Source organism: Panthera leo, chromosome C1, assembly GCF_018350215.1.
Source record: "Panthera leo isolate Ple1 chromosome C1, P.leo_Ple1_pat1.1, whole genome shotgun sequence".
Classification (NCBI taxonomy): domain Eukaryota; kingdom Metazoa; phylum Chordata; class Mammalia; order Carnivora; family Felidae; genus Panthera; species Panthera leo.
In genome coordinates, this window is record NC_056686.1 from 94,496,057 (window position 1) to 94,514,489 (window position 18,433).

Below are 18,433 nucleotides of genomic sequence, written 5' to 3' on the forward strand. Positions count from 1 at the left end.
CTTGTGGGTGATGATAGCTGATGTATTGACTTCTGAGTGCTTACATGACATGCTTTGGAGATCAGAAACATAAATATGAGAGTGTCGTCAATAAGGAAGTGAAAGCAGAAGTCAGTAAAATTGAGTGTTATAATTAATGTAATCGCATCTCTAACCAAAGAATAAGAGAGTCTAGAGTAAAATAGAGCATAGAATTTGGGCGGTCCCTTTGGAAGGAGTTTCTATTTAGGTCAGTGCTATGGCAAATAACACTGAGGGGACAGGAGGATGCAAGGAACCGGTCTTGGTGAAGGACATGAAAGGGGCCATTGACTCCGAGGAAAAGCATCTTTGAACAACACAGTGGCCAGCTGCTAGATTAGAATGGTTTCCCAGACTAATATCTTTTTCCAATGCCACTATTTTCTCATAAAGATTTTTTTTTATTTTTAAAAAAAATCTGTATTTATTTTTGAGAGAGAGAGACAGAGTGCGAGCAGGGGAGGAGCAGAAAGAGAGGGAGACACAAAATCCGAAGCAGGCTCCAGGCTCCAGGCTCCAGGCTCTGAGCCGGCAGCACAGAGCCCGACGCGGGGCTTGAACTCACGAAACTCAAGTTTATGACCTGAGCCGAAGTTGGACCCTTAACCGACTGAGCCACCCAGGCTCCCCTCCCATAAAGATTTTGATTCTGTCACCATGTCTAGAATGCAGAAATTACTGCAGCCAAAAAAAATGGTGCCCTGCCCCCCCCCTTTTTTCCTGCTACATTTACATATCAATTAGTAATTCAAATGAATGTTTACTGCATACCTGCTACTTGCAAGAAGAGGACAGGCTCAATCCAGCTCTAGAGTCATGACGGTTCTTATCTCACCTCCTTGGACTCATCTCACTCCTGCCCCTGGAACTATTTCAGCCTCTTTTCTGTGTCTCAAATAGTCCAGGTATGTTACTGCTTCAGGGCCTTTGCACAAGCTACAGCACTTTCCCCAGATCTCCTTTTGCCTCTGGACCACCTTTTCTTCAGGCCCTTCCTTGAAACCAGCTTCTCAGTGAGGCCATTCCTGACTGCACAACCTAAAATTGAAACCTCCTTTTTTTCTTTTCCCCTTCTGTGCTTCTTTTGCTTTTTCTTGGTATCTGCAATATCTTACATTTTATATATTTACCATTTTTATTGTCTGCCTCCTCCGCTAGAATTAACCTCTAGGAGGACAAGGATTTCAGTACACTACTATGTTCCCATTGCCTAGAGCAGTGCCTGGCATATATTACAAGAGTTTAATAAGTATTTGTTGAATAACCAAATCCATGAGGGCAGGAAGGGAGACAGGAGCTATCAAGGTGAGTGTTCCAAGCATGAGACTAGGTACTTCGTATAGGTTATCTCCTGTGTGGTGAATATTGTCCTCACATTATAGGTGACAAAATCGAGATCTTGTGAGAAAAACTTGCCCTAAATTATGCAATTAATAATTAGCATAACTGAATTTTTAAATGTTTATTTATTCTTGAAAGAGAGAGAGACAGAGCATGAGCAGGGGAGAGGCAGAGAAAGAGGGAGACACAGAACCCACAGAGCCTGATGCAGGGCTTGAACCCACCAACTGTGATATCATGACCTAAGCGGAAGTTAGACACTTAACTGACTGAGCCACCCAGGTGTCCCTAGCAGAGCTGACTTTCGAAGTGTGGTCTTTATGTTTATGTAGCCTTCTCACCAGAATGTTGCCCTTCAGAAAGCAATGTCACAATGACTTCTGGAGGGCTTCAAGGGTGGGGCTGCTGCCTAGCAACCAGTCTTAGTCACACCCTTCATTTTCTTGGTTAAAGTCTATTTGTGTCAGTGGTGACTCATGGAGCTGGTAAATGAAAGGGACAGGCTGGCTGAAAGTCCCTCCGAGGGGGGCATCTGGCCCAGATATTCTTGGAGATATTCAAAGTCTATGCCATCCGATCCATTTGGGAACATAAAAGACAACCGAATCACATCATGGATCACCCAGCCATTTCTTTGGAAATTTGCTTATGGTAATCATGTTCCTAAACTCTAGTACATGTATGAAAACTCATTCCTTCCATATGGGAATCTAACTGGAAGGAGCTGGGATATGCATGGGATGATATAAGAGCCCTGATCCAGGCAGGGCTGGGGCAGTGGTCCTCTCACTGAGTCCTGAGCCTTGATAAAAGATGGCACCCATTCAGATGAAAAGGCAACATTTTAATTTTTTTTAACTGGCACAAAGGTACTCCTGGAGTTAGCTGTAGCCCTGGGCAGGGAGGTGGGAGATTGGAAGTGCATTAACATCTGTTAAATGCCAATTATAAGTCAGTCATTTGCTGTGGAAGATGTGTCCCTTGTTATCTCTTAAGTTCTCATGGCAGCCTAAAGAGGCAAGAAATGATTAGCGCCATTTTACAGACGAACCAAGGCTAAGTAACTTCCAAAAGTCATGTAGCCAGTAAATGGCATACCAGTACCTATCAGAAACCAGTTCTGAGAGTCTCAAAGCCTATGTTTATTCCTCTACTACCAGACAAGAAAGACTGGTGCTTAAGAAAGTCTGGAAAGTGGATTTAGAAAGTCTATTTTCTTCTCTTCCTTCTACCTTCTGGAGACACACCCATACTCCAGCAGAATCCCTATTCACTGGATCAGGGGATCTCAATTCTATTTGGATCCAAGTCCTGCTTTGAGTAACAAATTATTTTGTAATACCCCCTTTATTATCCTAAAATTAAATTCATGAATAACACAACCTACCACACATAATTTCAGAAATAACATGATGCCATAATTGTAAAGGCAAAAAATAATTTCTAATAAAATAATATGCATTTCAATATATAAATGCCCAGATATAACTACTTTACAAGACAATGAAGTAGTCAGACTCTTGCACCATATAATAAATAATGAATAAGTCTAGAATTAAGAAAGAAGGCTAAATGCCATTCATACAAGCAGTTTAGGAAAACAAATAAAGCAGATTTATAAGTGGATGCCAGAACAAAAACTTGTTAGGAAAAGTGATAACACTCTAGACTTCCCGGTTCCTGATAATAATAAGAATAGCTTTAGTTAATATAGGGATAATACTTGACAAATTAAACTATTGAAGTAAAAAAAGGAAAAGGGGTTTGACTATGTTATTTTTTAAAAGAAGTAAGTAATGTTAATGTGCTTCCTCTGGGATTGCCAGATTTTTAAAAATATACTATTTTATCATTCTATCATGCATACCAAAAAAAGCCCAAATCGTATTGGGCATCAGTGAGATATGTAGGGTGAACTCCTCAGTATAAGCAGTACTCAGGTCAGAAATGGAACACCTCTGGGGTGCCTGGGTGGCTCAGTCGGTTAAGCGGCTGACTTCAGCTCAGGTCATGATCTCCCAGTTCGTGGGTTCGAGCCCCGCGTCAGGCTCTGTGCTTACAGCTCAGAGCCTGGAGCCTGCTTTGGATTCTGTGTCTCCCTCTCTCTCTGCCCTTCCCCTGATAAAGCTCTGTCTCTCTGTCTCTCTCTCTCTCTCAAAAATAAATAAGCATTAAATAAACAAATCATAAAAAAGAAATGGAACACCATTATCACCCGAAAAGCCCTCTTCATACCCTTTCTGTTTTTCCTTCCACCCTCCTCTAAAAGGTACCCCCGTTCTAACTTCTAACACATAAATTAGTTTTGCCTATTTTTGAATTTATGTAAGTGTACTCATACAGTATGTAAATGTTCGTGTCTAAATTATTTCATTCACCACTGTGAATGTGCAGGGTGTTGTTCCTTTTCGTTGCCATATAGTATTCCTCCGTATGAGCATTGCACAACTGAATTTTCCATTCTACCATTAATGGACATTTGGTTATTCCAGTTGGGACTATTATGGATCATGTTGCTTTTAATGTTCTTCTACTTGTCTTTTGGTACACAGTTGTATGCATTCTTGCTGAGTAAACACCAAGGAGCAGGAGTTTTTAGGTCGTGGAGATGTCTATTTCAGCTTTGGTAAATACTGCCAAAGAGTTTTCCAAGGTGATTGTATCAATTTCCTTTCACACTAAAAGCTTATTCAAGATTTCCAGTTGTTTCACATCCTAGCAGCACCAAGTGTTACCTGTCTTTATAATTTTAGCCATCTTGTGGATTGCGCATTGTGGTTTAAATTTGTAATTCCTTTATGACTGCTGAAGTTGAGCATTTGTTATATGTTTACTGATTATTTGGATATTCTTCTTTCTGAGCTTCCCATTCAAGTATTTTACCTATTTTTTTATTAAGTTGTTTTTTCTTATTGATCTGTAATTTTTTATTAAGTTGTTTCCCCTTATGATCTGTAATTTCACATTGATTGCTAATCTGATCTTTATCTATCATAGATCAACACTATCCAATGGCAATATAATGTGAGCAACGTGTTTAATTTTACATTTTGAATGCCACAGTAAAAAAAGAGTAAAAAGAAACATGTGAAGTTTATTTTCCTATGTTTTATTTAATCTGATAGATCCAAAATACTATCATTTCAACATGCAACCAATAAAACATTTATTAATGAGATATTTTGTACTGTTTTTCACTTGAAGTCTTTAAAACCTGAGGTGTATTTTACACTTACACACATGTCAATTTAAATTAGCCACATTTCAAGTGCTGATAGTTAATATGGGTAGTGACTACTGCATTGGATGGACACTGCAGGTCTCGATGTTTTTGGTGCTTATATCTTCCTCCATATCTTGGCTTAATTTCTCATTTTTCTAATGGTATCTTTTTTTTAATTAAGTATTATGTTGAAACAGTTTCAAACCTAAAGTTGCAAAGACAGTACAAAGAATTCTCTTACCTCTTTACCCCAGTTCTTCAATTGTTAAATGTTCTCTCTATCACATGCACGCTCTCTTTTTCTCTCCGTATATATATACATATACATCCAGCTGACCTTTGAACACATGAGATTAAGAGTGATCACTCCCTACGCAGCTGAACATTCACATATAACTTTTGATTGCCCAAAAATGTAACTGACAGCTTACTGTTGACTAGAAGCCCTACAAATAATATAAAGAGCTGATTAACGTGTATTTTATATGTTATATGTATTATACAATGTATTCTTACAATAAAGTAAGCTAGAGAATATACAACATTATTAAGAAAATCATAAGGAAGAAAAAATACATTTACAGTACTATACTGTAAAAAATCTGCATTTTACATTGTTTCTCATCTTTTATACTTTTTTCCCTGTATTTTCTGTCCTTTTGCATCACCAAGCTTCAAGTCTGAATATGTTCTTCTGATTCATTTTCCTATTTCTTTCGTTTTTTCAGCTTTTATAATCTGCTTTTAAACTCATGCATTGAATTCTTGCTTTCAGAGATGGCACTTGTTATTTCTACAATTTTTATCTGATTCCTTTTTATTGCTTCTAGAATTCTCTGGGGCGCCTGGGTGGTTTAGTCAGTTAAGAGTCCAACTCTTGATATCGGCTCAGATCATGATCTCGTGATTCGTGAGATCAAGCCCTGCAGCCAGCTCTGCCTGCTCAGGATTCTCTCTCCCCCTCTCTCTTCCCTTCCCCCACTTGCTCTCTCTTCTGTCTCAAAATAAAGAAATAAACATTAAAAAAATAAAATTCTCCAATTTATCATTTAATTTTCTTGAATATAATTATCAGCTTTAGCCCCTTTGCTGAACTGATTTATCACTTAATGCAATATATTTTTAAATGAGACAAAAATCTACTTAAAACATTATACCAAAAATCAAATCTATTTATCCCATTCAATTAGACCACTGCAGCAGAGTGGGTGGTTTCCCAGAATAATAATTCTTTTTTTTTTTTTAATTTTTTTTTTAACGTTTATTTATTTTTGAGACAGAGAGAGACAGAGCATGAATGGGGGAGGGTCACAGAGAGAAGGAGACACAGAATCTGAAACAGGCTCCAGGCTCTGAGCTGTCAGCACAGAGCCCGACGCGGGGCTCGAACCCACAGACCATGAGATCATGACCTGAGCCGAAGTCGGACGCTTAACCAACTGAGCCACCCAGGCGCCCCAGAATAATAATTCTTATAATGGCCTCATACATAGCCAAATGAGGAAAGTAGATAAACTGTCTCATAAAACTAGAACAATCTGCATAAATATTAGGCATCCTCTTGATGTTATAACTATGGTTAGACATGTATATGATGGGAACTGCTGAATTCTTAAAAGTCTTCATCAAAACTGGCCACAATATAAAACTTTGCCTAAATATTCTTCAGTACTAAATAATCACCTGCATAGGTTCCTTTGCACTTCATCATCATTCAAACATCAAATCCTTGATAATCCTTAGAGTTACCTGAAGTTCTACCTTCACTTCTCAATTTTACCATCACACTGTTGCTTATGCAGGAGATATATGTAGCACATCGACAGTAATATTTATTTATTTATTTATTTATTTATTTATTTATTTATTTATAGAGAGAGAGTGAGCAGGGAAGAGGGGAGAGTGAGGGAGCTAGAGGGGGGGGGGGGAAGAAGAATCTCAAGCAGGCTCCATGCTCAGCGTGGAGACCAATGTGGGGCTTGATCCCATGTCCTGGGATCATGACCTGAACTAAAATCAGTAACCGAACGCTGAACCAACTAAGCCACCCAGGTGACCTTAGACGGTCATCTTTGATTGTACTGTGTTTGGATTGGCAATAATGAAAAGTTGATAAATTTGCATCAATCAGGATGCAAACTGGTGGACCCAGTTGTGTGTTATATTAGTAACATAAACAGGAAGATTGATGGGGAAAATTTCTCTTTCTTGAGAAAGAGATCTTTATTGACTTTTTTTTAGTGTCTGATCAACTTTTTCTTTTAGCCTCTTACCTTGCTTTCTCTTTCTTCCTATGTGTACCCTGCAGTTTGGAGGCTTACTCTAAAATCTCAGTCAAGTACAGTTACTTTAAAGTCCATGTTTGAGAACTCCAATCTCTGGATTTCCTTTGGGTTTATTTCTACTCTTTTTTTTTTTTTTTTTTTTTTTGTATGAGTGGCTGTTTTATGTTGAATGCCAAACATTTTGCATGAAAAAAATCATAAAAATTAGTTGAAGATTTGGATGATTTCTATTCAGAGATTATTTACTTATTTATTTATTTATTTATTTATTTATTTATTTATTTTCTGGTATGCAGTAAGGGTACAAGCAGATCACCTTAAAGCAGTATGGAGACTATATAGATATGAAGCTGGATTTCAGGGTTTTTTGAGAGCTGGTCTATTTCTTATTTACCCTTATTCCCATAGTTTATCTGTATAGGGTCCCAACTAAAAGCCCAGGGTGTTTTCCAGTCTCCCATCCTCCACGGCCAACCTAATTTTTGGTCCCCAACTTTCAGAGACACACATGTCCAAATTTCCGCTCAAACCCTGTGCTTCTCGGCCACTCTTTGATTAGCCCATGTTGAAAGGGAACATCAGTACTAACTGTGGCTCACCACTTTGGACTTCCCCCTCTCTTTGCAGTCTTGGCCCTTTATATTCTTCCTTCCTTGGTGTATCTTGGATGTCTCCAACTATATCTTTTTTATTTAGTCCAGCTTTTCTACCTGTTCTTAGCTGGAGTATTAGTCTGAAGCAAACTAGTCCACCAATGAGAAAACTGGGTGCCAAAATATCCAAGTACTTTGCAAGACATGTTTCATATCACTAATAATGTAAACACTAATTTCAAAAATACTATGAGTACCTAAAAATATTAATATTACCTGATGGGGCGCCTGGGTGGCTCAGTTGGTTGAGTGTCCAACTTTGGCTCAGGTCATGATCTCACAGTCCGTGAGTTCCAGCCCCATGTTGAGCTCTATGCTGAGAGCTCAGAGCCTGGAGCCTGCTTTGGATTCTGTGTCTCCCTCTCTCTCGGCTCCTCCCGCTCACACTCTGTCTCTATCTCAAAAATAAATAAACATAAGAAAAAATTTTAAAAAATATTAAGATTACTTGAAATATTAATGAAAGTGAAAATGACCAAATCAATACCAATATTTTTACATTTTATTTATCATCAGTGTTACTGCAATTATATTTCGAGTAGACAGAATGCTTAGAGTAAATTATACAATAATTTTGAGATCATATCTTTGTTCCATTTATAAGCTTTGTTTCTCACACAACCTTCTTCTCTATTATTGGGCTTTCTGCACTATTACTTGTAAAAAATTTTCTTAGTGCTGTTATATATAAGTCAGGCACAACCAATTATTCCTGTAAAGTCCGGCAAGATATCTGAATATTATGTAGGACATGTGACAATTCACTTTGTGACTGGGCAATGCACTGCAGAGGTGGCCAGCCTCCCTGGCCCAGTGACCAGGAGCATCCCCACAGTAATTTTTTTTTTTAATTTTTTTTTTCAACGTTTTTTATTTATTTTTGGGACAGAGAGGGACAGAGCATGAACGGGGGAGGGGCAGAGAGAGAGGGAGACACAGAATCGGAAACAGGCTCCAGGCTCCGAGCCATCAGCCCAGAGCCTGACGCGGGGCTCGAACTCACGGACCGCGAGATCGTGACCTGGCTGAAGTCGGACGCTTAACCGACTGCGCCACCCAGGCGCCCCTCCCACAGTAATTTTTGACAAGCAAAATGCTTCCGCAAGTTTCCAAAAAAAAAAAAACAAAAAAAAAACAAAAGCCCTGCATTAGATGTATAAAATCATCCCTGCAGACAATTCTAGCCTGGAATACATGTGGCTTACAGGGTCATCTTTAGAGGCTAAAGGGTAGCACGAACGAGCCACGTGTGATAACTCCTAAAGCTATCCAAAACTCAAAACAGGTTAGTGTAAATATTCAGGACAAAGGTAAAGGCAACACGCACTCTGACATTTCTTCTTGGGTTAGGATAGGAGCGCTCATGAGGGGGCTGGAAACTATCTTCATAACCTCTTGCAATTGTCACCTACCAAGTACCAGGACCTGATTGCTTTCATCCTGTTTTCCCAATCCTGCCAACAACCCTGTAAGGAAGAGTTTTTATTCCCAATTTGGACATGAGGAACCGGGTACTTAAAACACTGAAGTGACTGCTCAAGATTTTAAAACCATCAGACACTTCTGTGATTCCTCTGCAGTCCCACTGCTCCACACAAGGCTGCCAACCGTTTTAAAGCCCCGTGCGTGCCCCACTTAGAGGTAGAAGGGGGCAACCTGCGGGGAAAACTGGATCTAAAAGGGGCCTAATAGGGAACTGTCTAGGCTACACTCCATTTAGTCCTCCATTCCCCTGCCGTAGGCATGGCCCTGGGAGCCCTCTTCAGCAGCACATCCCCGCCGGGTGGCCCAACTTCCAAAGCCCTTCCGCTCAATCCCACACCTGCACAGCCCCTGCAGCCGCGTGTCCTACAACCCTTCCCTGCACCTGCGCCCAACGCAGAGTTCACACTGCTCTGGGACCTAGGGGTGCGCGGGAAGGCGGGGCAGGGGGAGGGTCCCGCGCAGCTGCGCAGGCGCACGCGGCTCCCGAACAGCAGCGCAGGCGCGCGCGGAGCCGCTTCCCTTGCATTCGCGGCGCTCCTGCGTTCTCTTAGCACCGCTGTACATAAATGCCAGCCTGGCTGCGCACGCGATGTGCTTCAGCAAAGCGGGTGCGCGGGGCTGATAAGGGAGTCAAGGATAGAGGGCAGGAGGGAAGAGTGGGGAGGCTGGCGGGCGAGAGGATGCAGTTCTTCCCCTCCACGGGGTTCGGTCTGGTTTTTGTTCTCTGTCCGGCCCAGTCCTGGTCTCGGCTTCCACACACCCCACGCGCTCCCTAAGCGCTCACTTAGACCCAGGGGCCTTCCTCATGTGGAGTTTCTCCTCTTTCTTGATCTTCAGATTCGCTGGATAACTACTCCTTTGGAACATGTCAACAGAGGAAGCTCTTTCCTCAATACTACCCCCCAAACTTGTTGGGGAACAAGTTTATCCCTCTTCGAGGAGCGCCCCACAGAGGGCCTGGATGTTACATAGCAGAAGATGTGAGTATTCACCTTCCCTTGCGTGGGTCTCAGCTCCCTATTCGAGGACACCCGGGTTGCATGGAAGAAAAACACGTGATCTTTGAGGTGGCCGCATAGGAAGGTGCCCTCGCCCTCTAAGGCCAGCTGTCAGATCCAGTGTCGCAATTAAAGGACTCTTGTCTCCACTATCAACACCCACCAACCGCAAGCCTCTCTTTATATAGTCTTTTATGTAGTACTCACTCCATTTCCACCTCCAAACGCCTCTGAACCAATGCCTCCCATTAGTCCAACCTTGGTACCTTGCTGTGCTGCTAGGTCATGAAATAACGTAATCTGACCAAGGGTGGGATTAGGGCAAATTCAGCTCTGTGGAGCCCACAGGACTGGATTCACTGGAATGCACAAGTCATTTACTCTACGTAGCCAGCCACGTTTCCTTGCAGATGTATCTGCCTTACTTTATATAATTGTTTCTATAGTCCTCACTCACAGGAGTAAAAAAGAAAGAGCAACTTTTGCAGAGAAGATTCAGATAAGAACATTTTGAGTTCACTCTGTTTTGATAACTATAATATTCATTATGTGTTTTCTTTCTTTCCTTTCTTAATACACTACCTGAAGATGTATGGATTGGCATACAACCTCTCTAGGATCCCAACCAGTAGAAAAGGATATACTTTTGGCGCCAGGACAGCTGTGAGGTTTAAGTCAATCAACAAGGTTAGAAATGGCTGAATGTGCTTTGATTTTAGTGTGACCCTATTTGCTGCATGTATTTGCATCCCAGAGAGAACAGGGTGTTACCCAAAAAATATCCCCTGCAATTCAAGAAAAATATTTAGACCAAGGCTGTTAAGAAATATATCTGAAAAACTTGGATGTTAGTATCTCAAATGTGTATCAGAGCCCTGGGAGAGTGGAAAATGATCCTAGAAAGAACTAGTACCAAGACAGGGCTTCAGGGCTGACACAGATGATGTTACAGAAGCTTTGTTTATATGCATCCTATCATCTTGTAAGAAAAAAAACAAATTCCTACCTTTTAACCCTTTTGTGTGATTGGATTTCAAGTCTAAATGTCTTCAGTATAGGATCCTAATCTGTTGTTGAACATTTTTCTGACACTTGAGCTCAAGGAGAGGGATATGGATCTAAGAAATCTCTGGGTGGGATGACAGACACAGCAGGTGCAAGGAGTCACCTTGGTCCTTTCCGCCTATAGGTGTCTTTCTACAGCCTCAGCATATGTGTCCCCACCCTCATCTTGGGTTTCTCCCTACTGTAGGTTTAAATCTGTAGCTGCAGTAGTGAAACCATAGTGATACATGAACAGAAAGAGGATCTGTCTGTTTTCTTTAATTAGAGGCTTTGTATGTGTGTGTGTGTATATATATATATATCACCCTCTAACATGTTTATCTTTCTCTGAAAAACAGGACATGATGCTTTACCCTGGCATGTACCAGACTGCACATCCTCGGGAGCAAAAACACAAACAAAATTTTGCTCCATTTAATACCTTCTTGCCTCGATTTAGGACAGACTCAAAGGACACTTATTATCCTGGGTATGTCTCCTCTTTCCTGGAGTCCTTCAACAAACAGCAATAGGAAAGGACGTACAACGGAGAGGCTCCTTCCAAACCATGTCAGCTCAATAAGAAACCACCTGTGCATCTTTAAAGAGCCAACCCCTTACCTTCCAGATCTCTGGCATTGTAGAATTCTAATTCACAGTGGTTCATTCAGTCAATGTTTATAAACGTGCCAGGCACTTTTAAGGGTTCCCGAGGTTTTGCTTAGTTAAACCCATCACGCAAGGCTCCTCATTCCTTGGACCCTACACTCTGGAGTCCAGACAGATGAGAAGTAAATAAACATGAAAACATCAATGGTAATTAGGACAGTTACCGTACAATTGAGTAGTCAGACAGTGACACTTCTGAGAGTGAACTTATTAATTACACCAAAACAGTAGCCACAAGCTAGGACTGTCATGGGCACACCAGACAGTGTGGCGAGCTGGCGATGTGCTATGAAGACAGTAACCGGGTGATTAGATGGATGGCGCTGCTTTGGCAAGGATGTCCAGAAAGGTCTTTAGGGGAACAGACACATGATCTGAAGTCCGAGTGACAAGATGGTGCCAGGCCTGTGAAGATCTGAGCCCAGGGCCCAGGGCTTCCCAGGCAGCAGGAACAGCAAATGGGAAGGCTGTAAGCTGGGGAGGAACCGGTGGGCGGAATGAAGAGAGAGGCTGGTGTGGCGAGGGTGTGCTAATAAGCAAGGAGGAACTGAATGCAGGAGGAAGGCCAGGGCTGAGCACGTGGCCCTTATAGACCAAGTGCTTCAGGAAGCCATTCAGCATGTGTGCAACTATGGGGCAGAGGGTCAAGGTCTTTGCCTGATTCATGAGAAATCCAAGGATCAGAGAGTGGGTGTAACTTTCTCAAGGTTGCATGAAGGAAGTGAAAATGTTGACTCTTGGCCCCCATGTCCATCCTAAGTGCTGTTTCCAACACAGTGAAGAGTCTACACCAAAAACAAAGCGTTATGAACAAAAGCAATTATAAAATAATGCCATGTCTATCAAAATTTAACAGCCTTCTCATCCTGAGATTGCTGATTGGATTATCATTACACTTTTACCACCAGTTTCAAATCATGAGCAGTACTTATTCATGACTGTGGTAGATCTCTTTTTCTCACCCACCGCTCCTGGGATCTTTTGGTCTCTCCACCAAGGATACTGAGTTGCAGAAATATTTTTTAAACTAGAGTCAATGTTAATCCCAACTGGATGGCAAGACTAGATATCATAATCTTTCACAGAAATACATTAATAGGCAAGCAAACCCCACACTTGCCCCACATTAAAAAAAGCTAATTGGGCTATTTCCTTTTCTCAAGGAGTTAGGCCAAGTTCAGGGATGGCTGTGGTACTGATGGAGTTTGTATACAGTCACTAAGTCATCACATGTGATGCTTTGTATTTTTATTTCTAGCCCTGGCACATACAACCCAGAGATGAAGCCCCCCAAAAAAATCACCTGGCCAATGAAATTTGGATCTCCAGACTGGGCTCAGGTTCCATGCCTACAGAAAAGAACCCTAAGAACTGAGGTAATCGGACTGGACTTTTGTGGAACCCTCTTCCTTATGTATCAGGGGTTCTTATCCAGAAGTGTTTGAATGAGCTACAGGAAGTCCTTACTCCCGGGACAGTAGATGCACATATTAGATTATATTTTTGAGAGTTACACAGTTTCATTAGATTTTTAGAGGTGTATATGACCGAACAAAAGGCACATTTTCTCCCTTAATCCTCAAATGCTCTTCTGGTGTAGGAACAGAACGATCCCTAGATGATAGAGGAGGAAAAACAGGCTCTGATGGATTAAGTGATGTGTCCAGATTGACATCTTTTTTTTTTTAAATATGAAATTTATTGTCAAACTGATTTCCATACAACACCCAGTGCTCATCCCAACAGGTGCCCTCCTTAATGCCCATCACCCACTTTCCCCTCCCTCCCACCCCCCATCAACCCTCAGTTTATTCTCAGTTTTTAAGAGTCTCTAATGGTTTGGCTCCCTCCCTCTGTAACTTTTTTTTTTCCTTCCCCTCACCCATGGTCTTCTGGTAAGTTTCTCAGGATCCACATAAGAGTGAAAACATATGGTATCTGTCTTTCTCTGTGTGACTTATTTCACTTAGCATAACACTCTCCAGTTCCATCCATGTTGCTATAAAAGGCCATGTTTCATTCTTTCTCATTGCCAAGTAGTATTCCATTGTGTATATAAACCACAATTTCTTTATCCATTCATCAGTTAATGGGCATTTAGGCTCTTTCCATAATTTGGCTATTGTTGAAAGTGCTGCTGTAAACATTGGGGTACAAGTGTCCCTATGCATCAGCACTCCTGTATCCCTTGGGTAAATTCCTAGCCCAGATTGACATCTTGAATCTAGATCTCGTAACTACTAAGCCAGTGCTCTTTCCATCACACCATTTGAGTATTAGATCACCCAGGGGCTGTAGACCATTCTGGTAAGAACATGAATTCATGGGACAGACTGCTTAGGTTCAAGTACTAGCTCCCATATTTACTGACTGTGTCATCTCGAGCAATTTTACTAAGCCTCCATTTTCCTTTCTTTATAATGGGTATAAAGCAACTAAAAAAATTAAGAAATAAATAAAATGGATATAATAATAGAATCCATCTGATAAGGTTGTAAAGATAGAGATAAGGTAGAGAAGCATCTAACACAGTACCTATAACATAATAATAATAAACTTTCAATCCATGTGAGTTATCATAATTCTGGGGGTGCCGGGTTTTTTAAAGAGGAACCTTGGATTAATTCTACAACTACGTATTAAATGCCTAATGCATCCACATCACGGCCGCTAGACCTATGAGTAACATGGAGGAATCAAACACATAATCTTTGTGTTTGAGAAGTTTACCAGCTCTTCTCAGAGATTTGCCAAGTAGAAAACAATTCCTAGCATGACAGCAGCAGAGGAAGGTGACAGAGAGTAGCTGTACATGCAAACATTGACAGCATCCCTGAGACGAGGCTCCTCTGGGGTGGGCTTCAGCCGGGCCACACCGGCAGCGACGAGCCAGGAAGACCAGACGTGGAGGGCTCTCATTAGAATATTGACCCAGACAATACTCCTTCCTTGCAGCTGTCCACTGACAAGGACTTCAGAAAGCACCGGAACCGCGTGGCCTACCTAAGCCTGTTTTACAACTGAGGAGCTGTGACTGCCTTCACGAGGTCCTCCTGACCACAGATCCAGGACTGAGGACAGAGTCGCTCTTCCCCCTGCACTGCTGTGCTCTCTCCTCTGCCAGCATGGGGCCCGGGGAGGGAGAGGGCTCATAACTACCGTGTGAGAGGAGAAAGACCGCTGCAGAGCTCTGTCTCCATGTGCTGGTTTGTCGTGTGCGTACGTACGTAGACGGGCCTGGGGGTTCCTGCCGAGTGTTCAATGGGGTGGCTCCACTTTACCGACCTACTCGTGGGTCCCTGTCCTCACGCTCTCGTTCCCAGGTTCCAGTCTTATATATTCTACCACTAGCATTGGGAAGAAGGGCTGGTGGCCTCTACACATCAAGGATTGGATGGCTTCCTTGGGTTTGTACTTGGCCATGCTACATACAGAGGAAACATACAGGCAGGGTAAAACATTTCTATTTTACGATCTGTCCCAAATTTCTGAGTTCCTGGCATGGAGTAGACAGGTCCAGATTTGTTGCTTTCCCAGACTGACATTAAACTCACTGAATCAAAAATTTGCCACTTCCCCCTACATCATCTATTTCATTTGTCAGTCATCATATAAATTGAGTTCTTGCCATGTATCCGAAAGAGTGGCAAGGACTGGGGACATAGCAGGAGTCAAAATAACCTCCTCTACTGGTCTGGAAGCTACAGAAGCAGTGCCCTGGCGTAGATGCATTCAGGGAATGCCTGACCTGCTGGAACACCCCCTCTAGGCCTCTGGAATGCTCTTTCTCTCAACCCACAGAGGACCTCAATCTTTACATTCTGGGATTAGAGCATGTATAAGAGAGAGAAAACAACAACCTGAAAAGTCAGGCCAAGGGAGAAATGGCATGGTAATATCCAAACCGAACCTTGGCGTGTCGAAGCTGGGGGCTGGATCTCTGCTCCCTGCTCCTTGCTGGAGAGGACCCCTGGGTACAAAGAAGAAGGGAAAGGGCTACGGTCTTTGTGACTTAACAGCTCAAAGCAGCGCTGCCTCATCTCTGCTGCAGTCCAGCACAAAGGCCTCGGGACCGCCACTGTCTGCATAAGGTCTGAGCCTGCAGGGGTCTACTTATCTCTGCGAAACTGGAGTAGCTGTACAGGCAGAGTACCAGAAATCCAACCTAAGGCCTGCTTCCGGGTCTACATTTGTCCATTCCCAAGGCCCCCACGCAGCCTATTTTGTTGCCAGAGCCCCCACCTGCTGTGGCCAAGTTCAGTGAAGTCATTACTCACGAAATCTTCTCAAAAAGATAATATTCTTCCGAACATGGCTTTGATGTGCTGGCACACAGAAGGAGGCCTCGATCAAAACCTCCCATTAGGATGGCGTGGAGAGCAGTTCTGGCATTTCTGGTGACATTTTCATAGTAAGAATAGAGTCAGAGTGGAGCTAAGAAGGGGGGAAGCCAAGAGCTCACTACTGTAGGTTGGCTCTAATTCTGGTTTGGTGAGTCAGATAGAAAGAGGTCTTTCATATCTGTTTAGATGTTTCAGCCGTGATTATGAGCCTAGGAAAATGGCCAGAGTTCTAGAGCAGAAGCTCTCCCAGGAACGAAGATGATGCATCTAGGGTTGAGTCTGTACAGATGCTGGCACCTGGGGAGCCCCAGCTGCGGGCTGCGGAGCAGCAGAGGACCCCTGCCAGCAGAGCCCTGTTCCTCAAATATCGGATCCTACGTCTCTCCTCCACTAAAGCCCAGTATGGGTCCCCTTGACTAGAGAATCAGGTCCAGACTTTTAGCAAGGCCCTGCCCGTCTGACCACAGCCCGCCTCAGCAGCCTCACTTCCTGCTATCCTCTCTGGGTACCTGTGTCCAGCCAGTTCACATTTCCTGCTGCTCTACGACTCCTCAAACTGTCTCCAGCCTCCGTGCTGCCCTATGCCAGTTTCTGCATGAGATGCCTTTCCTCACACTCTCTACCCAGTCAGTTCCTACTCATACCTCAAGGAGAAATCTAACACGGTTTCCTTTGTGATCCCTTCCCTTTTCCTGCCACTCTCAGGCACCATTCACCGTAACAGCCTTGATCTCACTTGTATTGTCATGAATCTGGTTGCATAGCAGGCATTTGCAACACATGTCAGATCTGGGGATTTAAAGAAAAAAATAATCATTCTGTTTCCTCCAGATCATAATCGAGTTGGGGAGGCAGATGTGCAATGGATAAAATACAGTGCACTCTATAGTGCACTGTCAGCGGGACAAAGTGCTGTGGGAGGAAGGAAGGGGGAGTAATTACCTCCATGTGGAGTGGGGGCTGGTAGGCAGGGGACAAACAGAAAGATGTCTGGGATCAGGAAGATTTTGCTTACACAAATTGAGATTTTGATTAATTATTATGAATAAATTAATGATACTTCACCAGTGATGATGCCATGAGAAACAGTCAAATGGAAGGAAAACTCTAGAGCCTGTTTTACAATTATATCCCAAATATAGGCTGGGGTCCCATGTGGCCACTTTCTGCATGAATTCACATTTAAAAAAGCACATTATAACTGCCAAAAACAATTACAGGGGAATTCCAATCTTTCTACTCTTGAAGAACATTAAAAAGCCTCTAATTTGCAAGCATAGGCAACATTTCTCAAAATCTTTATCCTACGTTCCCCTCCACAGATGTTGTTGTGAAACATCTCCACCAAGAAATTCCAAATTCCAAGTCTCTATTGTCACCTCCCCCATCCATAGTGTCTATCCCTTCTCTCTTCCCCCTTACCTCCCCCCCCCTTTCTTAAAATGCCCATTACACCTCATTTCTTTTGCCTTTTTTGACCCACTGGGCTCTCTCTCTCTCTCTCTCTCTCTCTCTGTCTCTCTGTCTCTCCTGCACTCTCTTTTTTTCTCTCCCCAGTCCCCCAGTCTCTATCACATAAGATACAAGAATCAGACGGGCAAGATTTTTATTAGTGTGATGGGGACAGCATGATATACTGGCAGGTGGGAAACACACATATTAATCTTGTCCCCATCCTACAATGATAGACAGTGTGGAATAGACCTCAAGCTGCAGGGAGCTTCTGTGAATTGCCAAAAAAGTCTGTATCTCCCATAAGAGAAACACAAGAAAGAAAAAGCAATGTCCAAAGTGCAGACATTAGGCTCCATAAGATAACATCGTATGTTGGTAGAGGGGAACGATGCGATGCCGTGGAGAAAGGCACACCTCCGTCCACCACCACCACCCATGCACATCTGGACTGAGAATTCTTTGCATCTTTCTTCCCAGATATATCTTTCTAATTACATTTCTGGAAACAATTTTGAGTCCCAGAGCCACACCAGTTCTTAGCTCCCCAAAGGCAGCATTACTGCGGTCGAAGAACCCACTGCAGATGATTGCTCATAACCTACCGTGGAGGGCAAGTTCAGCTACTGGTCTTCCTGCCATCAGAAAACCGCTCTGGAGCCAGAGGCTCTACTTGATAGAAAATCCCTAGGGAGCCAACGCCACGCCTCATTTATAATTGCATGCGTCCATGGCTTGCACATAGCAGACTTCATCACGTGGCAGCACAATAAAAGTATTTAATACCTTGAATCTGGATCTCATTTTAACACTAACTGTATGACTACCTGTCCACACCTCACTTTCTTCCACTGTAAAATGAGATGGGGTTTCTAAACTCAAAAGCAGTCAGGCCCAGGCAGGTAAAGTGCATATGTGA

General features: G+C 42.7%; 1 protein-coding gene across 2 annotated transcripts; it reads left to right on the forward strand.

Annotated features, from left to right (window-relative positions):
* The first annotated feature begins 1,820 nt into the window (after positions 1-1,820).
* On the forward strand, positions 1,821-14,918 carry PIFO (primary cilia formation). 2 transcript variants are annotated; one of them, XM_042953401.1, is made up of 6 exons: positions 1,821-2,013; positions 9,846-9,988; positions 10,595-10,693; positions 11,410-11,540; positions 12,978-13,095; positions 14,675-14,918. In XM_042953401.1, the coding sequence occupies exons 1-6, from the start codon at positions 1,839-1,841 to the stop codon at positions 14,741-14,743; spliced, it is 735 nt and encodes a 244-aa protein (XP_042809335.1). In that variant the 5' UTR covers positions 1,821-1,838; the 3' UTR covers positions 14,744-14,918. The 2 variants fall into 2 exon arrangements, with proteins under 2 accessions (XP_042809335.1, XP_042809336.1); XM_042953402.1 differs by lacking the exon at positions 1,821-2,013 and adding an exon at positions 9,528-9,616.
* Positions 14,919-18,433: the final 3,515 nt, after the last annotated feature.